General features: G+C 46.4%; 1 protein-coding gene across 4 annotated transcripts in view; it reads right to left on the bottom strand.

Annotated features, from left to right (window-relative positions):
• Window positions 1–27,235, bottom strand: part of PPP1R12B (protein phosphatase 1 regulatory subunit 12B) — a 158,440-nt gene that overhangs the window by 100,947 nt on the left and 30,258 nt on the right. For all 4 annotated transcript variants that reach the window (XM_065402540.1, XM_065402538.1, XM_065402537.1 and 1 more), the window contains exons 2-7: window positions 22,867–22,997; window positions 20,087–20,205; window positions 9,678–9,837; window positions 4,696–4,840; window positions 2,631–2,705; window positions 302–381 (exon numbers count right to left, since the gene is read on the bottom strand). In XM_065402540.1, coding sequence (XP_065258612.1) covers window positions 302–381; window positions 2,631–2,705; window positions 4,696–4,840; window positions 9,678–9,837; window positions 20,087–20,205; window positions 22,867–22,997 — 710 coding nt within the window. The remainder of the gene's footprint in view (window positions 1–301; window positions 382–2,630; window positions 2,706–4,695; window positions 4,841–9,677; window positions 9,838–20,086; window positions 20,206–22,866; window positions 22,998–27,235) is intronic.

Consider the following 27,235-nt stretch of genomic DNA (forward strand, 5'->3'; position numbering starts at 1 on the left):
GCACACAAGTATCTCTTACACACTTCTGCTCCCCAGTATTTCCTACCCAGTACATTTGCTATTGGTGAAATTCCCGATCCTGCATTCCCCATGCTGGCAGGGACAGCTCCACTCACCCTGGGGAGATGTGGACTAGAGTGCCTTATGTTACTCCAGGGCAATCCCTCTAGCTGTACTAAAAGGTTTCAAATGAGATCATCAAGTCCTCAGCCAGAGGCTGGAGATAGCTACACAGGGAAGACAGGAGTGTGGGAGACTGTAGAAAAGACAAAAGCTACACCAGCTATTTTGTGGGTCTTACTTTTTGAAGAGTCCACTTTGCAGTTTGCCATTCATGTCAGCTTCAATTAGCTTGTTTCTCGTCTCCTTCTCACTGCGCAGCTGTCAAAAGGTGGAAGAAGAAGGGGAAGGTCATGTTTGAACAGGCATCAGCAGCACGAGCAGCCCGTTATCAGTCTGAAGTCATCCCAAACCTCATTTTGAGGAAGTAGCAGGTGTTTTTCCTTGTTAAGTGCTTTGTCGTTGCTCAATTTGACAGGCAAATACACATCTATAAGCGCACCGCATCATGGCCAGGAATAGCTATAACAGCATAAGGTAGATACCAGGTACATTGTTACACTCAAGTGTCATTTCATGGGAAATTCCATGGAAATCAGCAACAGTGCTGACGGAGGGGAGTCCCCTTTGACCCTAAGGGTCAGATACTTGCCCCAGATGTACTGCCCCGTTCTTTCAAGCACATGCACAGAATTGGGGTGGGGGAGAGGGGAGGTTGTCATCAAGTGTCAATTCCTGCAGTGATGGAAGTGTTTTGGCCAACTGGTTCAGGAAATCTCGTCACCAGTGATTCCACTGGGGATGGATAAACCAGCAGCAGCATGGTAATAGTCAGGGTAACTCCCAGGAGCTATAAGCATGTTTTTAGGTAGAGCAGAAAGAGACTGTAATTCTAGCGCTGTCGTGCATTTTGAGGATCATTCTGAGCCTGAAAATCCCACTAAAAATCCCTCAGCCTGGCACTCATGTTCTTCAAGTGAATGTATCCTGGAATCCCAAAATTGTAAACACTGCAGTGCAGGGTTTATAGGATTGGAAAACATTGTGCGACCCCAGGATTGGATGCCTTAAGCTAACAGAATACTCAAGGCAGTGCTATAAGGGGAGGTTGACTGGGGTAGCTAGGTCTGTTCAGCAGAGGACTTCTCCCCTCCTTCGCTTCTTCTCCACACTGTCCAAGGTAAGTTCTTCCTCTGCTGATAGAGGCCCAGAATCCCTCTGGACAGGTAAGAAGCAGAAACATACTCGCATCTTTGAATGCACAAAAACTAACAGACATAGGCTCAGGGAAGCCTTTCATGACTTGAAATAAGGAGCTTCTCCTATGAGCTCTGAGTGCCTCATTTAGCCTAAGGTTAGGTGAGAATACAGAAGACATCCCACCATTTTTCCTGGTCCTGCCTGAAAGAAATATGGCCAGATTAAGAAATTTGTGTATGGCCAGCTCATGCATGCTATAGCAGTTTTTTATGCTATATGCAAGAGAATTTGTAGGTGTATTTTGATTTTTTTTTCTTTCTTTTTTTTTTTTTAATTAGGAGTGCAGTTTTCTGCATTAGGCTGATTCACACTTCCTGGGAAAAAGCCTAAAGAACCCTGTTTACATATTAGTTTATCAATTCCCCTAATTTGCTGAGAAGTTGGCTCACATTTAAAACAGTTTTGGACCAAAAAAAAAGGGATGCAACGGGGGACTGCTGGGCCACTGTGTTGCAGCCAGAATTCTGAGTTCTACCTCTCTCACTGCCCTATTCCTCAAAGCTGTAAGTACTGGTATCACCACGTTTTTATAGCTAACGTTTTCTCTCTAGCAACACCGCTTTAATTCCACTGTGTTACACTGCATCTGGCTGGATTTTTTTTTTTTGTTTGCTTTGCTTGCTTGGATCTTGGTGACAATGAATAAGTGGCAAGTCTGAGATGGACTAGGAAGGAGTGCAACTCTAGGCCAATGCTGCAATATGAGGATCAATTTTCCTTTGATCAAGACCCACCGTTTTTGCTATCAGTTTGCTACCCACACCACCTTCACCAAAGGCTTCCACCACATCACAAGATGACATACTATTTAGTGTGGGTTTGAAATTACTAAACTTCTCCCAATGTTGGGGTTCACATAGTTATAATTACTTCTCCCTCACTCAGTCTTGCTCTTCTAAAAGACAATACAGGAACAAATATACCAGTTCAGAATAAAGCAGGACACAGTATTTGAATCACCTTCCTTTACGTGAAGTTATAGTAACCATAAGCCTTCCTTAGTTGCTATGTAAGTACCTCCCAGAAACAAGAGATTTAGGGACAATGGTAAATCTAAAGATTAACTGTACAGCTACACTCAATATCTAGAATTCCAGATGTTGATAAATCATTGACCCTCTTGCTACAGCTGAGTTGCTAGCAAACGGGTTCTGGAACTTTAAGTATGCCATTACGTTTAATGTCTCCCAATTTTCTAAAAAATGATGGCACGTAGTTTCATGCCTCCACTGAGACATCATATATATGTTAGATTATCCATGCAGAGATAGCTAGTTAGAAAGCAAGAAAGAGGTCAGCCAAAAACTCACCACATTCTGTTTTTTCTGCAGCATCTCCAAGTGCTCAACCAGTCCCTCATCAGCCACATCAAATGGTGTCTGGCCCTGATGACATGGGCAATTAGAAAACAGAGGCACCATCCAAGCTTCATTAATATGTCAGAAGTGTTCTTTACCAGTGGATAAAAACTGAACTTCCTGCCGCAGTATGCATTCAGGAGACCCCCACCTTCAGAGACCTGCTTGGACCTCCAACTGCCAGCTGACATATGGAATGGGATGGCAGAGAAGACAGCCCTCGTGTCATAGTCGTGACAGTCAATTAATTCCTAGACTAGGACTGGCCAAAAGCAGAGGCTGCAGTTTTATAATGCAACCCATGGCCAGACTCACCTTTATTACAAGTGCAGCTCAGAGAGAATGAGATCCCATGCTCCAACTCAGCAGCAGGAGCTATTGCATTTGGGTCACGTGCTCTCCAAAAATTGCACATCTACATTAAGGATGAGGGCGACCTCAACCTGCCCTATTCATTAGTGCACCCTTCTAAGCTCCTGGCAATTTGCCAATGCAGCCATCAACAGGACAAAGTTGAGGGGTCTCTGTCCTGAACTGTTACTCATAAATATAAAATAACTAGGAAGGCCACTTTGGGATGTAATGAAAGAGACCTCCAACACTGTCATTTTAATTAAAATACTCAGCCACCTTATTAATCACATTAATAATGAAACCTGATGGCTGTTGATTAAATGAAGACTGACAGGCCACAGCTCCTGGCCAGGGAATTTACAACCCATAGCCAGATCACTAAAGATATTATGACCCACTTAACTTTCAAAGGGATTGTTTGCAGAGCAATAAGACAGTAGAACCTCGCTAATTTGCAGCAGTTACTGAGACAACCATTGAGGATTACAGAATTTTGCAGATTAGGTCCCAATCCGGCAAAGAGAATTGTGGTGGCAGGGGTCTGTCCATGTGGTTCTCTTTGCCAGATCAGGCCTTAGATGAATGATCATTCAAACAAAAATAAACAGAATGAATCACAAGTGTAATTTTTCAAATCAATTTCCACTACAAGCAGATGTTATTCTATTCCTCATTTATACGAGGAAAATGCCACACTCAGCCAGACACTTAAAAAAAATAATTTGTTCTCTCAGCCGCCTAAGCCTCCTGTCTGGATTCATTCACTGATGTCGCTCTAGCAGGTATAGTCTCAATCCACTGCCAAAGAAGTGGCCATGATATCACAGCACTTGAATCAATTCAGGCAGGAACCCATTTAGACAGGTAAAAACAGTTTCATACACATCAGAGTTCAGAAATAACAGGAAAGGAGAACAGGATGGGAGTTTCATGGGGGACAAGTACATTTTAAAACATTAACAGTATGTGGCTCTGAAGTTAATACTGTAATCAGCAAAAAAAAATAGTTACGCTGTCTCTCTGCTTCCCACCCTCACAGCTAGAGAATTCTGCAGGTTCCCCCAGCTTGACCAAGATGTTCAGAGTGAATGGAAAGGATTTAAAACCTTTAGCATCCAATCGGTTATCTCCAAAAAGCTACAGGCTTTCAGTCACAGCTACATGTCCACAATTAAAGCTTTCCCATTAAAAGCTCTGGCTTTACCACCACCAAGTTTTTTGTACCTGGCTTATTTCCCATGCAAAGAAGACTGATTTTTGGTCACTTTTAAGTTGTCAAGACTGTATTAAAACAGGACAGAAGATACCCTGCACTCCCCTCCCTTACGTTCCTGAGCCTCAAGACTCACTGACTAACCTTTTTCCACAAGACTAGGGAGGGTAGCAGTCTCAGAAACAGGAAGTCTTTACGTTTCCAAATACGTTTCAATTTATACAGGGTAATTAGAGCTGGTGCAACTTACCAGATGGCTGGGCTGAGCAATGGGCAAAAGAGGTTTGTGTGCATTTCTCTATAAAAAAAATTCACACTTCAGCTCTGACCTAACAGGGACCAGGGCTCTTCTAGGTAAAGACTGTTTCAGCAGAGCAGAGCAGTGCAATCCTTGCTTCCAGACAGTCACTAGAACTCTGAAGTTGCATCAATAGTTTAACACTCACTTACCAGCTTGTTCCTGATGTCCATGTCACAAAGCGCTTCAGCCAAGATAGTGCAAGCTTCTTTCACTCCCCAGTGTGCAGCAGCATGGAGTGGAGTCCAGCCATCGTTGTCCTGGACATTCAAATTAAACCCAGCTTGGATCAAGAGCCTAAGGAAAGAAAAAAAAGAGAATGAATCCCCATGGTAAACATTAGGCCATTTGTATTTTTATGTTCATTTGCAAATAAGAACATAAGAATGGCTGTACTGCATCAGACCATCCCTCCAAGCCCAATCCTGTCTTCTGACAGTGGCTGGTGCCCAGATGATTCAGAGGGAATGAACAGAACAGGGTAATTCTGAGTGATCCACACCCTGTCATCCAGTCCCAGCTTCTGGCAGTCAGATGTTTAGGGATACCCAGAGCATGGGGTTGCGTCCCTGACCATCTTGGCGAATAGTATTAATGGACATATCCTCCATGGACTTGTCTAATTCTTTTTTTAACCCAATTATATTTTTGGCCTTCATAGCATCCCCTGGCAACAAGTTCCACAGGTTGACTGTGTGTTGGATGAAGAACTTCCTTATCTTTGTTTTAACCCTGCTGCCGATTAATTTTACTGGGTGACCCATGGCCCGTGTGTTGTGTGAAGGGGTAAATAACATTTCCTTATTCACTTTCTCCACACCACTCACCATTTTACAGACCTCTATCATCCCTGGGTCTCTTTTTTAAGATAAAAAGCCCCAGTCTTTTTAATCTCTCCTCATATGCTTTCTTGTTCCATACCTCTAATCATTTTTGTTGCCTCTCTCTGTACCTTTTCCAATTCTAATATATCTTTTTTGAGATGGGGCGACCAGAACTGCAAGCAGTATCCAAAGTGTGGGTGTGCCATGGATTTATACAGAGGCAATATGATTTTTTCTGTCTTATTATCGAGCCCTTTCCTAATGGTTCTTAACATTCTATTAGGTTTTTTGGCTGCCGCTGCACACTGAGCAAATGTTTGCAGAGAACTATCCACCGTGACTCCAAGATCTCTGAGTGGTAACAGCTAATTCAGAACCCATCGTTTTGTATGTATAGTTGGGATTATATTTTTCCAACATGCATTATTGTGCACTTAACATTGAATTTCATCTGCCATTTTGTAGCCCAGTGACCCAGTTTTGTGACATCCCTTTGTAACTCTTCAGTCAGCTTTGGACTCGACTACCTTGAGTAATTTAGTAATCTCTCTCGGGCACATTACTGTCATAATATGAAAGACAGTCAAAAGGCAAACAACAAAAGTCAATTTATACTTTCCCAGCCCACAACAGGACCCTCTTACTCAGGATATACCTGAATGGAAAAACATGACTTGTAGCCTGTCCTGAAGGGCAAAGTGACTTTGGTAGAACCAAAAGGGGAAGACCTTGTCTATTAATCTGGGGTCTATTAGCCACATCATTCCAGCTGATTGCAGCTGGTAGGACAGTGCACAGGGAGACTCATGGTTGCCATAACAAGCCATGCAAAACCTTACAGATTAGAAGTCCCAACATCCTGAATTGCACCTAGTGCACAAAAGAGAAGTAGTATAATCTGTGCATGAGCCACTAAGTGAACAGTTTAAGGAGGAAAATCTTGGAAGGACTACACACAAAATTGGCCTTGAAACAAAAGCATATTTTGGCAATGCAGGGAGACTGGGGGAAACTGGGAGGCTTGGGAGAGGTCCAGCCACTGTGCATCACTACCCCAGCACCTCTAAGAAGAAGCCTGCATTTGGAAGGGAAGGCCAGATGGGATCTCTGCAGTGTGAAAATGTTTGGCAGAGAAGGAGCCAAACAAAGACCCAGTAAGTTTTGGGTAGAGAAGTCCCAGTAATGGCTTCTAAGAAAAAGCTGGTTGCCCTTCACTACAGTCTAGAGATGAGTCTAGTGCTGGTTCTGCCAAAGAGCACAACTGAAATTCCCCAGACTGACAGGCCAGTGGAGGCAGGACTACCAGAGAGGGATTGGAGCAAGGATTTCACTGCCTGTGACTGACAGCTAATGAACAAGACAACCCACAAATCAGGATTACAAGACATGCATCTTAATAGACTGGGATCTGTGCAGTAAAAGCAAATCCTGGTGCAAGCCAGACACTTTGGGAACACCTCCGCCACGTATACCATTGTCTGACTTTCCCCCTCACCTGTATATCTGATCATTGCAGATGCCATGAAACACTGGCACCCAGTCAAGACCTTTATGTGAAGGCTTTTGAAAAACAGGTATCCATAGTTGAGATCCTAAGGGACTGTCAAGAGTGCCAAAGTGACTGAAGCACAAGACCTACTGCCTTTTAACAACACTAAGCACTCACCAGCCTAATCATTTAGGGAGGTCACAGTAGGGCTCTACGCATTGAGACGCTTGCCACTGTTCTTTGATTATTTGTATTTTGGGGATTCCACCATCACCTTCAAGAATATCCACATCACCACAGCAACCTTCCCTAAGGCAGAGGTGCACTGGACAGAGAATGAGCACCTGTGTGCCATTCCAAACTGCCACCACTGATCAGAGGCAGAGCATGCTGCCTTTATAGCACTGTCATTCGAGGGAGCATTGGGATTTTGACATTTCTGCTGCTTTTAAACCGCTGTGTTACAGTGCTAACTAACTATAGTATTGTTAAATGGCTCACATAGCAGTTTCCTTGTGAAAGCTCAGCTCAGCTGAAACGTGCTTTTCGATCAGGTGCTGACTTTTTAAGCTAATTTTCCAGCTGGAGAAAGTGGGGAACAAGGCTGTTAAGAGACTTGCTCAAGGTCAAGGAGCAATTCTGTGTCTCATCAAGAGGTTTGCTAGCTCCTGGCTCTCTGCCCTTGGTGTAAGTCACTAGAGTTTAGATTTGAGCTCAAAGGTGGTCATAAAATATCAAAGGGTAAGAGCCCAGATTAGCTCAGTTTTATTTTCTGAAATAGCTAGAAGCGAGGGGAAGTTCTCCACAAGAGGTATAAGCACCATTCGCAACAGTGGCTATTGGAAAGTGCAGCCACCTCATTACTGGACTGTGTGCAAAACACTGCTAAGGACAGACATGACAAGGCACCATTATTTTTACAGTGGTTGAGCCCAAGGGCCCCGATCAGGGCCCCATTGTGTCATTAGGCGCTATACAAAGAACAAAGACAGTCCCTGCCTCAAAGAGCTTACAATCCAAGTATAAGACAAGAGCCAACAGGTGCATACGGATGGTGGAGCACAAGGAAACACTGAGATGGTTATGAAGAGCTGGATAAAACCAGCAATCTGAGCACACCAATTGCCTAACCACAACTGAGTGTCTTGTAGCCATCACACTGGAGGAGAGTTTTCAGAGGGGATGTGAGCCTGGACAATGGAGCAGCCTTGTGGGAGTTTACAAGGTGCTCCTCCATAGCACAAGAGGTGGCATGGGACAAAGCACACAGGTGAATGCTGGAAAACGCCTTGCTGGAGAAAACCTCACTAAGTTCCACTTGCCCAAATACATTACTAGGCTGCTCAGGGGTTGCTTCTTTTACACTCACAGGCCTATCAGAGGAGCCACTCAGCTTCAGCTCAGCAGCAGTCCAAGTGGAACCTCTCCATTACAGAAACTGCAAGCAGCACTAAGGGCTCATCTACACTGCTAAGTTGTCGACAAAACTTTCGTCTTTCACGGGTACTTAAAAAAGCCCCCTCCCTCCCCCTGAAAGACAAAAGTTTTGCCGCGGCAAGTGGCAGTGTGAACGCGGCTCCTGCCGACAAAGCGAACGCCGCTCACGGGACTGGAAATATTTTGTCGGCAAAAGTGCCGACAAAGAGCGTTTACACACACCGACGTTTAGCAACAAGGCTGTGTCAACACAGCCTTGTCGCTAAAAGCTGCGTGGTGTAGACAAGTCCTAAGTGGAATGTGGGTGTTAAGAGGGGACTGGCTAGTGGCGCACCACTTCCCGCAGCTCCCATTGGCTGGGAACGGCGAACCGTGGCCACAGGGAGCTGAGGGGCTCTGTGTCTGCAGATGCTCCAGGTAAACAAAACGTCCTAACCTGCCAGCAGCTTACCCTGACGGGCCGGGAGCCAAAGTTTGCCAACCCCTGAAATATAGAGTCGGCTTATGAAAGGATCATACAGTTTTTGCTATTTTTACCTAACCATCTTGGGGGGTTGGCTTATAAACGAATGGGCTAATGAATGAGTATATACGGTACTTGGTACTACTATAGCGCCTAGAAGCCTCAGTCATGGACGAGGATCCCACTGTGCTAGGCGCATAAAAAACAGAGCAAGACGACAGTCCTTGCCCTGGAGAGCATACAATCTACATGTGGATGGATGTAGACAGACGGCAAAGTACAAGGAAGCCATGAGACAGTGTTGTCTAAATATACAAGACAGAGACAGGGTGGGGGATGGGGTAGAACACACCAGCAAAGTCAACAATGTGATGGTGGCAAATGTCACATAGTTCCATATTTTTTCTTCTTCTTTTGGGTGGGTTTACTTGGGAGGGGATCAGCTACATGGAACGAAGGGAGGGTGAGGGTAGGAGGGGCAGGTGAACAGACTGAATTAGAGGGAGTGGGAAGGTTGGAGTAAACAGCCAATCAGCACAGGGCAGAGAACATCTGAAAACATTTGATGAGAATGTCCCCAGATCCCTGCTGTGGTTGCTTCTGCTCCTACGGGCTGGAGTCTGGTTGGCTCCTCTCTGCAATTCTCCCCTAAGGTCACATGGCAAGGGGAAGGAGAGGCACATGCCTTATTTCAATTTCAGGCTAAGAAATACCCCGAGGCACCCAGAGCTTTGGATGGGCATCTTTTGGGGTGCATATGTTTATAAACGGAACAGCTGAGATTGAATGGCAGTTGGGTGCCTAACTCTCCCACCACCCACACTCCCAAAACAAACCCCACCCTCAACTACAGCACTAGGAGCGCCCCATTCCACAACAGAACCGAATGCAAGGCATTGACCGATGTAAAGGAGTCATTACCTCATGACTTCAGAGTAGCCCTTGGCTGCAGCTACATGAAGAGCAGTAGCACCTGATCGAGGTTGCTTTATATCCTCAAGCTTCCCACTGTTTAGCCACTGCCGTGCATCCTGCAGCATCTGTTGCTCTTCCTCTTTCCTTGCCAAGTCCAGGTCCACCCCTGTGGGAGCAGATCGCAGATGGAAAAACAAAATCAAACCAAAACTCACCTGTACTTGTGCGTCAATTTAAAATGGAATAATTTTAACAAAATTTTTGGCCGTTTTGCAAGCTCACTAATAGCATTTCCTAGGATGTAGGAGAACTCCTGAACCACCCTCAATAGAAACAAATTCACTGATATTCATACTACTTAAAATTGAGAGGCTCATTCACAAGCCAGCCCACAATTAATTGCTAGGTAAAGCATGAATCAGTTATGGGTGCAAGAATTGAGTCCTCAAAAATGCAGACCTAGCTTAAAAAAAGTCAGCCTAAAGAACAGTCTAACAAACTGAATTAAACATGAATATACATTTAATCTATTGTGTACAGCTGATGAGATGCACCTCAGACGCCTCTTGCAAGGTTAAAAAACCCAAAAAACTATTGATAAATGAGCTTATTAACAGTCCATTCCTGCATGCCCAAAACTCACTGAAGTCAATGTGTTGTATTGCAAAGAAATAGGTGATGCATTTAAGTTACCACAGAAATGCGAGCATGCATGTTGGCGTGCGCCCACATGGAAGGGAACAAGATTCATCACATTCCTATAATAATGGAGCCACTGATCCTGCCCCAAAGATCACTTAGGAACAAAACAGCCAACACAACGTCTAAGCTGCATATGTGGGTTAAGGCTGGAGTCATTCCAGTACACAGACTACTCCAGCACCAACATCATTAGTAAGCTATGCAACAACAAAGCAGAGTTAAATGGCTCTCGTTTCCAAGGGAATGCAGTAAAACTCAGAAAAGGCTACATATTCCATAGAAACTCCTGGCAAATCTTCTAGGCAGGCTTTCAAGTTCCTTCCTAAGCAAGGCTTGAAAATTCCAGTCTCCCAGACGCCAATATCAAGTAGGAAACGGTCTCTGAGCATAAGGGCCCAGCTCCATTAATTACTACAGTCTTTAAACTTCCATTTTTAAAAGTTAAGGCTCTAACCCTTATAGCAGCAGAGAAAACCTTCCAAAAAGGAAGGACTACAATGGTGCCTTCCCAAGTCTGCAGATAAGCCAGGTTAGTATGTTTATTGCTGTTTAGAACTTCGCCATCTTACAGTGGTGCAAGCTTCCACTGGAGACGTGCGGAACATGCTTAGCCACACCAGCGCAAAGATAGCCAGTCTAGTCAGTGCCTTGTAGAGGGAACACTTAGGCCTTGTGTGCCCAAGGAGGTTATACATCATCATTAGGGCCCTACCAAATTCACAGTCCATTCTGGTCACTTTCACGGCCGGAGGGTTTTAAAATTGGTCAATTTCACGATTTCAGATGTTTACATCTGAAATTTCATGGTGTTGTAACCCTGAGGGTCCAGGCCCAAAATGGAATCATGGAGGGGATTGTAAAGCTGTTGTAGTGGGGTCCCAAGATTGCCACCTTCACGTCTGTGCTGGGTTCACAGCTGGGCTTTGAAGGCAGCACCCTCCCAGCTTCCTGCAGTTAGAGGAGGTTCCCAGAGGTGGAGGTGAGTAGGATCTCCCCCATGCTGCTGGGAGCACCCCAGGCAGGGGCTCCTAGCTGCTAGTCCATGCCAGGGACAGATTAAGGCAGGGGCCCCTGGCCAATTTGTGGGCCCCCAGGAAAAACAGGTGCCACAGCCCTGGCAGAAGCCCCTACCAGGTCGCCCTGACCCCCGGCAGGAGCAGCAGGGAAGAAGCCCCGAGCCCGGGTGCCATGAACCCCAGCTGCAGCCGCGGGGCTGAAGCCTCGAGCCCGGGCAGCCCTGAGCCCCAGCTGGAGGGGGGGGGGGGGGAAGAGAGAGAGGGTGGAAGCCCAGAGACCACGCTGCCCTGGCTGGAGCTGCTGGGGCGGGAAGGGGGATGGGGGGAGGTGGAAACCCCGAGCCCACACTACTCCGCCTGGAGTGGCAGAGGAAGCCCCCAGCCTAGGCTGCCCCGAGCCCTGGCTGAAGCTGCGGGGCTGAAGCCCAGAGCCTGGGCTGCCCCAGCTGCAGCCACTGGGAGCAAAAGCCCCAGCCCAGCAGGACCCGCTAAGGGAGGAAGACCCGAGCTTGGCGCCTGGTGCTGTGGGTGGAGCCGCTGGGGTGTGGGGGAACGGAAGCCCAGAGCCCGGCTACTGCAGTGCAGAAGTGAGGGCGTACCACTCATTTCTGTGCCGCCTCTGGAGGTGGGTCTGATCTCCCCACCAAGAGCGGCCATGCAAAGGAAGGACAACTCCTGACCCTCCCCAGTGCGGCCAGAATAGCAGCTAGGAACCCGGGGTTCCCAGCAGCAGGGGAGATCAGATTTCACAGGGAAGGGCTGATTTCATGGTCCATGACACGATTTTCACGGCCTTGAAACTGGTAGGGCCCTAATCATCATAACTAGCACCAATGCTTTTCATTGTTGTAAACAGCAACTTGCACCAGTGCAGTTTACCTTGGTTTGAATATGGCACAAACTGCACAGACATAAGACGCTTTTTAAAACAGTGTAGCTGCTAAAAAAAACCCAGTATAGACAAGACCTTTGTGGTTCCCAGTGGAGAAAAATATCAAATGCAAATCCAAGTTGCAATAGTTTTTCTTGTTAGGAATAACATGATGGCAATATTATAACAGACCTCAGTGAAGTTAGGACTTCACAGATACCAACTGGCTGGATAAATATCAATTAGCTGGTTTAAAATAAAAAAATCTTTTATTCAAATTGGATTTGTATTTAAATACATTTTTCTTTTTAAAAATAAACATAATATAAGTTGTCATTATTTCAACTTCAATTTTAAGGCCTAAATTATTAAAATAATTTAAATTAAAGAAAAAAATATTCAAACAGTACTATTGCTGCCAAAGTTTTAAATAAAGTCAAACGACTGAACTTGAAGTCACTGGCTAAGCACCTACAGCCAGAGTTTGTCAAAGTGCTAAACCAGCTTTTGACAAGAGTAGCCTCGTCTGCACGTACAGAGAATATTTTCATCATTTCAGTTTATTCAACTAGTTCAGTTCAATGACTAGTTCATTCAGAGTTGAGAAACCAATTGGGAGTTGAAAAAGCAGGAAAAATACCCCTTTCAATCAATGGATAAAAATCATGTGAGAGGATGGTATTTACTATTTCTAAAATCTTGCAGGACATGGTGACCAGACACAATCAGTTCGATTCATTAACAACAGATAGTACTTCTGTTTAATAAATCAGCATTAAATGCAAAACATGTTATGGGAAACTTACTTTTTTCCTATGTATCCAGAACTTTAAGGTATTTTAATAAAGACAATTTTAAAATGCTGTTGGTGCATTTAATTGAATTCCAATCTCCATCCAAATGCAGCTTGACAAATCACGAGTAAAAAATAATCTAGTAAAGAAATGAGTCACCATTTTCTAACAAAAAATGTTAAGAACATGAATAAATGTAAGCTTTATAATTGCTTAAATGTGTATAAATAAAAAACGGTTACTCACCTTTGTAACTGTTGTTCTTCGAGATGTGTTGCTCATATCCATTCCAATTAGGTGTGTGCGCGCCACGTGCACGATCGTCGGAGAAATTTTCTACCCTAGCAACACCCGGTGGGTCAGCTGTGGAGCCCCCTGGAGTGGCGCCTTCATGGCGCTGGATATATACCCCGGCCGACCCAGCGCCCCCTCAGTTCCTTCTTGCCGGCTACTCCGACAGTGGGGAAGGGGGGCGGGTTTGGAATGGATATGAGCAACACATCTCGAAGAACAACAGTTACAAAGGTGAGTAACCGTTTTTTCTTCTTCGAGTGCTTGCTCATATCGATTCCAATTAGGTGACTACCAAGCCCCACCTAGGCGGTGGGGTCGGAGTGAGACATTGCCGTGTGCAAAACCGCTGATCCGAATGCAGCATCATCTCTGGATTGCTGTACAAGCGCATAGTGAGCGGCGAAGGTGTGGCCTGATGACCAAACTGCAGCTCTACAAATGTCCTGGATCAGGACTTGAGCCAGGAAGGCAGTCGAGGAGGCTTGGGCCCTCGTGGAGTGGGCGGTGAGGCGCGGCGTCGGGACACCGGCCAGGTCGTAGCAAGCATGAATGCAGGACGTGATCCAAGAGGAGAGACGTTGGGAGGAGACCGGTAGGCCTTTCATCCGGTCGGCTACTGCAACGAAGAGTTGCGTCGTCTTTCGATATGGTTTCGTACGCTCAATATAGAAAGCAAGGGCCCTGCGCACGTCCAAGGAGTGCATACGCTGGTCTTGGCGCGTGGTGTGCGGCTTCGGATGGAAGACCGGGAGGAATATATCCTGGTTCACATGAAAAGCTGATACCACCTTGGGAAGGAAGGCAGGGTAGGGGCGAAGCTGCACCTTGTCTTTATGGAAGACTGTGTACGGAGGCTCGGATGTGAGGGCCTTGAGTTCAGAAACACGCCTTGCTGAAGTGATGGCTACAAGGAAGACTGTCTTCCAAGATAGGTAAAGGAGTGAGCAGGTAGCCAATGGCTCGAACGGTGGTCCTGTGAGCTTGGAGAGGACCAGGTTAAGATCCCACGCCGGAACGGGTTGGCGTTGCTGTGGGTAAAGGCGGTCTAAGCCCTTGAGGAATCTGACAACCATTGGGTTAGAGAAGACCGAGGAAGCGTGTTCTCCTGGGTGGAACGCCGATATAGCGGCCAGGTGAACCCTGACAGAAGATATCGCCAAGCCCTGCTGTCTCAGGGACAGGAGATACTCGAGTATAAGAGGAATAGACGCCTGCAAGGGGGGCATGGCCTGCTGCTCGCACCAACAGGAGAACCACTTCCACTTGGCTAAGTAGGTGGTCCATGTAGAGGGCTTTCTACTTCCCAGCAGAATCTGTTGCACAGGATGTGAGCATTGCAGTTCTGTCCGATTCAGCCATGGAGCATCCACGCTGTAAGGTGGAGCGATTGCAGGTCGGGGTGACACAATCGACCGTGGTCCTGGGAGATCAAGTCTGGGCACAAGGGAAGCGTGATCGGAGTTTGAACAGATAGCTCCAGAAGCGTGGTGTACCAGTGCTGTCTTGGCCAAGCTGGAGCGACTAGACTCACACGTGCCTGGTCTCTGCATAGTTTGAGCAGTACCCTGTGGACCAGTGGGAATGGAGGGAAAGCGTAGAACAGCTGGTCTTTCCACGTTAGAAGGAAAGCGTCCGACAGGGAGCCCGGAGATCGCCCTTGTAGGGAGCAGAACACGTGGCACTTCCTGTTGGCTCGTGATGCGAACAGGTCTACCTGGGGAAATCCCCACCTCTGGAGGATGGAATAGATGATGTCCGGGCGAATCGACCACTCGTGCGTCTGGAAGGATCTGCTGAGACGGTCCGCCAGAGTGTTTTGGACTCCAGGGAGGAACGATGCCATGAGATGTATCGAGTGGGCAATGCAGAACTCCCACAGGCGAATGGCCTCTTGGCATAGGGGAGACGACCGGGCTCCTCCTTGCTTGTTGATGTAGAACATGGCCGTGGTGTTGTCTGTGAGGACTAACACGCAGCGGCCATGCAGGAGACCGAGAAATGCCTGACAGGCTAGGTGCACCGCCATCAGCTCTCGAACATTGATGTGCAGAGCTAGTTCGGATGCGATCCACAGGCCTTGGGTATGGTGCTCCCCGAGGTGAGCGCCCCAACCTAGAGATGAGGCGTCCGTGAGCAGGTGCAGGGAGGGTTGTGGGGCGTGAAACGGCACTGCTGCACAAACCGCCTTGTGATCTAGCCACCAGGTGAGAGAGGTCAAGACCGAGTTCGGAATCGTGACCACCATGTTCAGGCTGTCCCGAGAAGGGCGGTACACTGAGGATACCCAGGCCTGAAGTTGACGAAGCCGAAGTCTGGCATGCCTGGTTACGTAAGTCCAAGAGGCCATGTGACCCAACAGACCGAGGCACGTCCTTACAGTGGTAATTGGGAAGGTCTGGAGTCCGTGGATGATGTCCGCGATGGTGCGAAACCAAGTGTCTGGCAGAAGAGCTCGGGCGAGTGTGGAGTCTAGGACTGCCCCGATAAACTCTATTCTGTGGGTCGGCTCCAGAGTGGACTTTTCTTTGTTGAGTAGAATGCCTAAGTCGTGGAATGTTTGTAGTATTATCTGGACGTGCGCCCGAACTTGCTCCCTGGTGCGGCCGCGGACCAGCCAGTCGTCGAGATACGGGAACACCTGTATCCTTTGTCGCCGAAGGTATGCTGCCACGACGGCCATACATTTGGTGAACACTCTCGGAGCCGCGGACAGTCCGAAGGGAAGGACAGCGAATTGGTAGTGTACCTTGTTTACTACAAAACGAAGGAAGAGCCTGTGAGGGGGGTAGATCGCTATATGAAAATATGTGTCCTTCATGTCGAGGGCGGCGTACCAGTCCCCAGGATCCAGGGAAGGGATGATGGTCCCCAAGGAGACCATGCGGAACTTCAACTTTACTATGAATTTGTTGAGTCCGCGTAAGTCTAAAATGGGTCGCAGATCCCCTTTTGCTTTGGGGATCAGGAAGTAGAGGGAGTAAAACCCCTTGCCCCTTAACTCTGGGGGAACCTCCTCTATGGCCCCCATAGAGAGGAGCCCAAAAACCTCCTGTATAAGGAGATGCTCGTGAGAAGGGTCCCTGAAGAGGGACGGGGAGGGGGGATGGGAGGGGGGGAAACGAAGAAAACTGGAGGGCGTATCCCCTCTCCACCGTGCGAAGGACCCAACAGTCCGAAGTTATAAGGGACCAAGCATGGTGGAAACGGGAGAGGCGATCCCGAAAGAAAGGAAATGGATCCTGGGTAGTGGCTGGTGCCTCGTCCTCGGGCGCAGCTTCAAAAGTTTTGTCTAGGTCCAGAAGGTGGCCTAGGAGGGCCTTGGCTCTGACCGGGTTGGGGTCCGGTCGGCCTCCGTCTACCACTTCGTCCCTGCCTTCTGGGGAAGTCCTGTCTCGGACGAGGAGGAGGAGGGTAGAACCTTTGTGGCTGTGGCCTAAAGGGCCTGCGTTGAGGTCCTGGGACATGCATCCCCAGGGAGCGTATGATGGTTCTCGAGTCTTTGAGGCTCTGTAACCTAGAGTCCGTCTTGTCCGAGAACAAGCCTTGGCCCTCGAACGGCAGATCCTGCAGGGTCTGCTGCAGTTCTGGCGGTAACCCCGAAACCTGGAGCCAGGAGACACGTTGCATGGCTATCCCAGACGCTAGTGTCCTGGTGGCCGAGTCCGCAATGTTGAGGGAGGCCTGTAAGGAGGTTCTAGCCACCTTTTTGCCCTCCTCCACCAGGGCCCCGAACTCCTCCCTCGAGTCCTGGGGGACCAGCTCTTTAAATTTCCCCATGGAATTCCATGAGTTATAATTGTACCGACTTAAGAGCGCCTGTTGGTTTGCGGCCCTGAGCTGCAGACCCCCCGCCGAATAAACCTTGCGCCCAAACAAATCAAAGCGCTTAGCGTCCTTTGATTTGGGCGCTGCCGCCTGCTGGCCATGGCGCTCTCTGGCGTTCACTGATGAGACTACCAGTGAACACGGTGGGGGATGTGTGTAGAGGTACTCAGTCTTTAGAGGGAACAAAGTACTTCCTCTTTACCCCTCTGGCAGTGGGAGGGATGGAGGCCGGGGTTTGCCATAGGGCCGTAGCGTTAGCCTGAATAGTTCGGATAATGGGCAATGCCACCCGGGTTGGGGCATCAGATGAAAGCATGCTCACCACCGGGTCCTCCACCTCCACTATCTCCTCGGCCTGTAGGTCCATATTTCGTGCCACCCTACGTAACAAGCCTTGGTGGGCACGAAGATCTATAGGAGGTGGGCCTGAGGGTGTTGTACCCGCCACTGCCTCATCTGGGGAAGATGAGGAGGACGCCTCAGGGGGTAAAGGATCTGTGTGGGGGTCCGGCTCCAAGGGACTTGGAGGTGCAGGATCCCCTGCACCAGGGTCTGGTTCCTGCGTGGGCGTCGGGGCCGGAGCCTCAATACCCCCTGGGGGAGGACGGGAGATGGTGGCCTCAGGAACCCTGGGCTCAGAGTGAGCCGAGCGAGAGGCCGCTAGTGGAGCCCCTTGAGCCTGGTGATACGCCCAAGGGGTCCAGAAAGACCAATGCGTAGGGTCTTGTCGAAGGTTTTCTGCCCCCTCCTGCCAATGACCCAAGTCGTCTGCAGCTTGACCCTGAGCAGGGTACGCTGAACGGGGAGCCCCTTCAGACGAGTGAGACGCCGATCTCGAGGGCCAGGGCGGTGCCGAGCGTGGGTGCAGGGAATCGTCCTGGTACGGTGCCGAGTGGTGCCGATCCATCGGCGAGCGGTCTCTGCGTGGTGCCGGTGAACGGTACCGGGTTCGAGAACGGTGCCGATGTCCATGTTGGTACCGGGATCCGGATCTGGACGACGAAGCCCGTCTGTAACCTCGGTGCCGGGAGCGGCCTCGCGAATGGGAGCGGCGCTCATACCGGTGCCGAGAGCTGCGCCTTGACTCCGACCGGTACCGATGCTCGGGTCGGTGCCGAGAAGACGACCGGTGCCAGGAGGTAGATCTGTGCCGCGAGTACGACCGGCGCCGAGATGGAGATCGGTGCCGGGACTGCAAGCGGCGTCGAGACCTGCTCCGAGACCGGGAGCGGTGCCGCGAGTCCACGCCCGGAGATGGCGGGCGTATCAGGGTAGGCTTGCCCCTGGACTGTACCGTACAAAGGGCATGCGGTGCCACGGGTTGAGAAGGCGCCGGCTCCGTGAGGGCGATGAGGTCTCTCGCCGTGGCAAACGTCTCTGGTGTAGAAGGGAGACAGGGCTCCACCACCTGACGAGGCGGTGAGCCAGTCCGCACCGGACTCAACGGCTCTATACCTGGTGCCGGAGTCAACGGTGCTGATGATATTTGCACCCTCTGGCGTTCGGAAGCCAGGCGCGGCTCTACCACCGGTGCGGGGGGAGCCGGTGCCTGTTGGACGGCAGCGTCCTGAGTCTTACGGGGCCTTTTATGTCCTGGAGACAGGGACCGGCGCCGAGGGGCTTGCGGCGGACGCGGTGCCGAGGGAGGACGGTGCAGTGGCGCCTTTTCTGCGTCTGCCCGCGGCGCAGTACCGGAAGGTGCCGCTGGGGCGCTATGCACCGAGGCGCTCGGTGCCGGAACCTGGCGCGCCGAAGGAGGATCCGGGCTAAGTGCCGCCTCCATGAGGAGCTGCTTAAGCCTGAAGTCCCGCTCCTTTTTCGTCCTTGGCCTGAAAGCCTTGCAAATCTTGCACTTGTCCGTTTGGTGAGACTCCCCTAAGCACTTCAGACAAGAGTCATGGGGGTCTCCCGTTGGCATAGGCCTAGCACATGTCGCGCACGGCTTAAAGCCGGGAGCCTTGGGCATGAGCCCGGCTGTGCACCGGGGGGGGAAAGGGGGGAATAAGAGCCCCCTTAACCCCCGCTAACTACGAAAACTATTTATAACTATTAACAACTACTAATCTAAAGAACACAATTAACAACTATCTACAAGAAGCAACGGGTAAAGCTAGGGAGAGTGGAGAACAGCTATGCCGCGCTCCACAGTTCCAACGACCGACATGGGCGGTAAGAAGGAACTGAGGGGGCGCTGGGTCAGCCGGGGTATATATCCAGCGCCATGAAGGCGCCACTCCAGGGGGCTCCACAGCCGACCCACCGGGTGTTGCTAGGGTAGAAAATTTCTCCGACGATCGTGCACGCGGCGCGCACACACCTAATTGGAATCGATATGAGCAAGCACTCGAAGAAGAATATAGTGTATCATCCGGGTTAGTAAAAAGTACCAAATTTAGCGTAAAGGCTATTTTAGTTGCAAATCAACATGTTTTAATGGCTATCAACCAATGGGAATCAACCTTTGATTAGAAAAGTAACTCAAAAGTACAAGTGCAACACAAGATTAAAACAAATTATTTAAATCAAAATTTTGTGGCTGATTATTTTAAATCAGTGTTTTAAGTCACTGATTTAAATCAATCCACTCTGGATATCAGAGACCTGAATTTAACTTCATCTGAGAGTAAAGAGATCCTGTATGAGGCATTATCATTTTCAACCATTTGGTATTTTGCCTTCTTTGCACAAGCCCTTTTACAGAGGATGCAGAATGGAAACTAAGTCTTAGTAATTTGTGAACTATACCACAGCGTGTTTTGTACAATTATTCTAATGCCAGGCCATCAAAGTTAAATTGTTCTGCTACTCCTTGGGCCAGATTTCAGTTTCATCAAGACATCTAGTATATCCAGTTTCCTTATAAAGCCCCTAGAAGGCCCAAAGGAAGCATGTTCAAGTGCACAGCTGGCTTACCTTGTTTCTTTACTTGTTCCAGAAGCAGGTCCTTCATGGCTGCTTCCTCTGCAAGGTCAGATGGGACTTCACCTTCACTGTTCACAGCAGCCACGTTGGCTCCATGGCTGAGCAAGTATCTATACAAATTAGACCCATACTGATGTATCAGACTGTTACCAGAATTGAAACTCATATATGACTGAACAGCAGAAGAGTATCTGGTTTTCTGATACAAGTGAGGTCCCAAAGGAGACTGCTCTGTAAGCCTCTCAATTTAGAGTTTAGAACTCCTGCTGCTCCTCCATAGCAGCCCATGCAAACAGTTGATATACTCCCATTTCTATACAGCCAGTTAAAATGCCTCGATTTCATGTACGAACATGGTCATGCTTGCGCTTTTAAAGGAGTTTTGAAGTAACAAAAAACCAAACAAGACTGATCTTTATTATGTTCTTCCACTTCCCTTTTTATAAGTGAATCAAAAGTTCACACAAGAGCAGGCAATTCCTCCTTCAGCGTGCATGTCATTAAAGAATGTGACAGACTAGCAACGTTCTCGGTTAAAGGTCTTACAGGTTAGGGAGGGAGTGGCAGGAAAAATATTGTTTCCTTATAGTCATCCCCTTTCAGAAAAGCTTATTTGAAATTTGCAAAGCTTATCTAGCATTGAAAGCTTCTCCAGAGGAGGAAGCCTAAAGTGAACACAATATAAAGGCAAGTTTTATACAGTATCTGGAAGCTTCTCTATGCTCTGAATTTAGACATGAAAAAACACAGTAGCTTTCCCCCAAACTCTGCACATCCACTAAGCTTATTAGCTCCATGATATCTTTGATGGGGTCTTAGGATGTGCAGAAATTGCATTGATATTTGATGCCAAGTTTGTCATTTTATACTTGAGCTTTCCCCTAAACGTCCTCTATCAAAAATGTTACACATCTTTGTCAAAATATTCTTCCTCACCTAAGTTAAACCCACAAAAAACACCTTCATTAACCCTTTGCCACTGGAAATTAGCATTCCCCGCCGCTCACCATCAGTGCAATGGTGCAGAGTCTGCCTGGGCCACTCAGGCAAAAGACCACCCATGAGAAGACAGGAGTAACTGAACTGTAGTGGACATTTCTTGGGTTAGGTCAATGCATGGAACAGAGATTGAAGAAAAAAATTGCTAATTTCTATTTGCCTTGGGTATGAGCCAGTCTGCTTTTCAGAAGCACAGCTCAACCAAATGAGAACCCTATTGCTTAGTTTTGCAATATTTTGATTCCAATTATACCACTTTCCTAAACAGATCCTCACAGTAACTGGCTGGCTTAGAACAACAAATCTAATATCGTAACATCCCACCCAATGCAACTAGAGTTATTGGGCCCATGGGTTAGAATGAATACCACGGTCAATTGCAGAGTGTTAGTCCTCTCAGCACACTTACTGATTCCAAGTACTGAAGTCAGAGTAATCTTGAGGAGCAAGTCACTCTATGATCTTACCTACACCAAATTTAGCCTACTTTAATTCTGAATGAGCGTGTCCACACAGGTGCAATTTAACAAATCCACACCTTTAGTTAATTTGTATTAACTTTCCTGACTGTCTCCATGTAGACAAGCCTTCTGTTTTTAAAATTAAATATTTTTAAAAACCTACTGGACCAAAAAAAAGTCAATAAGATTTAGCACTCTATTTTTACATTTACATTTGTTAATTTACAGCATTTGTAATCAAAGATTAATCAATTAAGGCCAGAAGGGACCATTAGACCATCCAGTCTGAACTTGTGTGTAACATGATAGAGAATTTTGCCTAGTTATCTGTGTTGCGCCCAATCCCTTGTGTTGTACCTAAATGTTACACGAAAACCCAACATAGCAACACCCATTTTAACTGGATTAAGTAACAGGTAGTTACTTTTACTTAGTCCTCCATCTTTGTCAGGCAGCTTGTAAATAACGGGAACACAATCTGGATTTGAAGAGAACGGTGTTAGCATACTGGGGACACTGCAGCCCAAACATCTACCCTTCCCCTAAGGGCTTTTCATGCCTTTTGAGCAGTTGTACTCCAAGGACCTGTCTACATTAGGAACATTTTCAAGAGGACATCACTATAGTTATCCTGCAAACCCCTAGTCAGAGGTGCTGCATGGGTATAAAAAGCAAGGCTTTACACTGGTGCTGCTTAATCCAATAATTTAACCACTTTACACTTGTGCACGGTGTCTGATGATAGGAGTTTAAACAGGAGTAACAGCATCAAGGTAGTTAAACCTATGATGTTTTTCAAATGTACACCAGAAAAGAAGTTTACAATTCTGCATGCATTCCCTTTTGAAGGGGGAGCGGCACAGCTGCTCAGCAAGTAGTTGAGCTGCAGCTGATTTGTGCTTTATTAGTGTGACCTGAAGAAGAGCTCTGTGTAAGTTTGAAAGCTTGTCTCTCTCACCAACAGAAGTTGGTCCAATAAAAGATATTACCTCACCCACCTCGTTTCTCTAGTGTGCACACTGTCAGTCACTGTGCTTCTGTTTTGCTCAGCAAATTTTAGCTTAGACATCTGACAATGCATTAAGCACTTCAGATGCAATTATCAAAAGGCAGACTGGTGTCATCTTCCACCCAAACCCCTACAATCAATAGCAAAGACTAAGAGTAACTTATCTTCTATCCTTTTAACTTAGCATTTCCAAGATCTACTGTTCCGAGTCACATGGCATCAGCCTTCCATGTGCCAGATCTGAGGAGGAGGGTGTGGAATCTGTTATTGTAAATACCCATGACAGCTTGAAACTCACTCACTCTGCTATGTTCAGATAGCCACAGGATGCCACAGCGTGAAGGGGGGTCCAGCCCTCATTATCCTGCTGGTTTACACTGGCTCCATTTTCTACCAGGAACTTCACCATGTCCAGGTTCTCGTCTATACAGGCCTATGGGGGAGGAAGCAGGTGGTGTTAAATATAGTAAACAACTTCCATTTTCGGTTTACTAGCAGTAAGTGATACCTAGGCTTCACACCCACACTACGCCTGCTCACTGATGTCTGTCTACCTGACAGCTCTGCCTCTGATATCTCTGTACTGGTTTGTCCTGTTCCCTCCCTCCCCCATACGCACCCTGCCTCAGAGGAAAGGATCATGCTGTAAAGTGATCTGTCTATATTCATCTTAGGTATGCCATTAGATTCCTGTAAGCAAGGCAACTTGTAGATTTATTTAGATCATGGTGTTCCAGAAAAGTTTCAATGACATGAATGACAGGACACTCCAGGAAATAACTATTGCATTAGGGTTGTACAGCCCAAGTATGAGTTCAGGGAAATTAACAGTCAAACATGCAGGAAAATCAGAACTTCTGCACACGGGATATTTGCCCCTTTATACAGATGACTCCGTAGTGAAAATGAAATTTTACTGAGAAGTGACGACATAAAAATGTCATATTGTTACTCAAACTCATTTATTAAGAGTAGTTTTTGCTTACCTTACTGACTAAAATTAAATCTGACTATTCCTGTTAGCACTACAGAATCCAAACAGCTATTTAAGAGAGAGTGGGATTCTAGTCTAGCATGCGTATCAATACTACTAGATTTCAACTGCAGAAACTTTTGCTATGAGGTTGCCAGAAAGAACCAGCTTGACTTTCAGATCCCAGGCTAAGCCTGCAGAGCTGAGTGTAAGGACAAATGTTTTCCCATGTAACCTGAGCAGATCTGGCGTTGAAATCATTTAGACAGACAGACATGGATCCTCACAAAAACATTTGTACAATCATGTTTTAGACTGGACCAGCACTTAAGATTCCATTCCACTGTGAAGATGATTTTGACCACCCTTTAGCTTCATCAAAATATAACAATCTGCCCAATAGTTGACATACAGAGTGGAATTCTTCTGATCAGTTTTAGGCAAATTGGACAATGTTTCAAATATACACAAGCTCGCAAAAGAGAATGAATACTTGGAAGTTAAACACTTTATCCCTTCATTGCTCAAAAGTAGCTGGACTCATTTGTGATTCTCTGTTGTGTTCTTGTTTGTGCTTATCAAGGAGTCCTTTTAACTTTTTTCGCAGGGGAAGGAGTAGATGGGAAGATAAAACGAGTTACTTGGAGGCCAGAGGTGTAGTAAGTACTGAAGGATTACACACCTCCTATGTTCACATATATGGGTGTTTGGCCTCTAGCCAGACTGATCATCTGTAGGCCATGGCTGCAGACTTCCTAAGGTCCCTAATGAGGCCACCATGGCATGTTTGTTGCGATACACAACCTGAAAATAGCCACTTTGTCCTTTGAACAAAAAGCGACTTCACCACCAAAAAACAGTGAGGAAACAAAGAGCACATTTTCTGAAGTGAAATAAAAATACTATGAGGTTCCCTTCATAAGCATATTCATTCCTCAAACATCTAAAATAAAAAGCCTGCATTCTGTAATTAAACTATAGCAGATTGGGGGATGGGGGGGGGATGTCAGTTATTAAATAGTTAGGACTCTTACCACTCATGTCCACAGGGGTATTTGTGTACTTTTACCAGCATGTTTGCTCTTTCAGCGAGGAACCTATTTTGAAGCTTTAAACAAAATCTGAATATGTTAAGGACACACTCAACTGATGCTGAGCTAACTAGTCAGGAAGGGAGGTTTTCAAAAAAAGATGACAAAATTCTTAAGCTTTCCCATCTCATGGGTTACACATCATTCCTGTCTCTAGCCTGCAGGGAAGCAGCCCTTTTTAAAAAAAAAAAAAATCAAAATCCTGCTGTCTACTGATTTGCACCTGAATGGAGATGGGGTGGCTGGACTGCTAGGAGGAATTTTTCCTTTGTAGGATTTTTTATTACAACCCACTCCCTACCCTTTAAAGCCCTGAGGCATAAGGTGGAGGGTGTCTAAGGCTACATCTACACTACAGCTCATGTCAGCACAATTTATGTCGCTCAGGAGTGTGAATAAACCACCCCCCTGAGCGACATCAGTGCTTATGTCAGTGTAACTTATGTGGACAACGCTATGTCAGTGGGAGACCTTCTCCGACCAAAGTAGCTTCTGCTACTTAGACAGACAGACATGGATCCTCACAAAAACATTTGTACAATCATGTTTTAGACTGGACCAGCACTTAAGGTTCCATTCCACTGTGAAGATGATTTTGACCGCCCTTTAGCTTCATCAAAATATAACAATCTGCCCAATTTTCTTCTGCTGAACAAAAGAGGAAGTTACATGAGAGCAGAACAGGGAGGATTTATTTAAATCACACATTTTAATCATGATTTAAAATCAGCAAATAGGAAGCCTTGATTCAAATGACTGATTTTAAATCTTGTTTTGCATTTGCACTTTTTAGGCATTTTCCTAGAGGTTGTCTCATTGTTAGTAACAATTAAGCATGTTGAGAGTCTTTTCACTACATTTGGTATTTATTTGCTAACTAGGAGTATAAACAATATCTATACACATTTAAGCAATTATAAAGCTTAATATACACTTATTCAGAGTCTCAATTTTTACAATTTTGTATTGTTAGAAAATTATGAAAGACGCATTTCTTATTTACTAGATTTTTTAACTAGTGATTTGTATTAAGCTGCATTTGGATGGAAACTGGAATGGATGGAAACGTATTGATTAGCATACACAAGAAAAAAGGTATTAAAAAAAACATTTTGAGTTTGAAATTAAGGATTTCTTAGTAGTTAAAACTACCTTAAATGTGCTGGATACTTGACAAAAATTTGCAGCTTTGAGTGGTTATGCAAAACAACTTAATTTCAAACTCAAAATATTTTATGTTTTGTTTATTTCTTTTTCTCTTGTGTATCCTAATCAGTAAATTTCCAAACTTTGGCATTAGTTTTCTAGCGTTTCCACCATGAGACTAAACAGGCCCAAGTCTCTGTACTCAAAACACTGAACCATGTTTAACATTGTACAGTGAAAGGATCACATTAAAATTTTTGACTCTGGGACCATTTATTCCATTGAATTTAGCACACAAGAGTCCTCTTCAAGAATTTCATCAAAATGTCTCCATCATACACCAATTCTACCTAGCACGCTTACGGTTCTATACACAAATTTTAAATTAAGTTGAGCTGGAGGCAGAATGGAAGGTCAATATCTCTTTTTAGGGGACAGGTGAGATTAAGTCTGGGGAAACCTGAATTAAAGAATAGACAATAATAAGCTTAGCCTTCAAAATTCAAAGATACCATCCTAAACACAAGATAAGATTCAAGATTTCCCCATCCATGTCTCAATAAGTTATATTTACAAACTCAACTCCATGTTACCTAATTTTTCACCTGGGAATGTACATATTAAAAAAAAGCTAATTATGCCTGGAAATCTTGTATGAGCAATAAGAGTAAAGAAAAGGACTTAACACACAACATTTTAAATGTTTCATGACCCATAGTTTTAGCAGACTGCAGAGAATACTTAAATTCGCAGGGAACAACTTGTAATATGCGGCTTTGAGATACAAGTTAACTTGGCAAAAATTATACATTTGTTGCTTGTGTAAAATTACTGTGTTATTCTGTGAGTTTTACCTGAAAGGTAAACTTTAAACGATTGACTTTACAATCAGGAGAATGTACTCACATTGTCTACACTGTATGAGTTAGACAGAAATAGAATAGAGTTTATTTTGTTTATCATCCGAACTACAAAAATAGCCACCACCAACTATAACTGCACAGATTGGGTGTCAGCTAAGGGAACTGAAATGGTCCTCACTCAAACCACTAGATTAACTGGGCTCCAAGGAAGCTTTCTAGATGCAAAAAAGGGGGGAAATGCATTCTTTGGGGTCTCTGTCTCGTACTGGCCTTGAATTTATCATCCTGCACGATTCCTGTGGAATGCAAGCTGGAAAGAGAAGGGATAAATCCCCACCTGTTCCTGTAGGGTTACCATATTTTAATTTAAAAAAAAGGCGGACACTCCACAAGGCCCTGGCCCTGCCCCAACTCCGCCCTTTCCCCGCCCCTTCCCCAAAGTCCCCGCCCCAATTCTGCCCCTTCCCCTGAACGCTCCGCCCCCCTGCTCCTCCCCCTCCCCTGCTTCCCGCGAATCAAATGTTCGCGGGAAGCCTGAAACAGGGAGGCAGCAGGTAAGCTGGGGCGGGACGCGGCGTGGCCCAGTCCGGCCCAGCGG

The sequence above is a fragment of the Emys orbicularis genome, chromosome 4 (genome assembly GCF_028017835.1).
Source record: "Emys orbicularis isolate rEmyOrb1 chromosome 4, rEmyOrb1.hap1, whole genome shotgun sequence".
Lineage (NCBI taxonomy): Eukaryota > Metazoa > Chordata > Testudines > Emydidae > Emys > Emys orbicularis.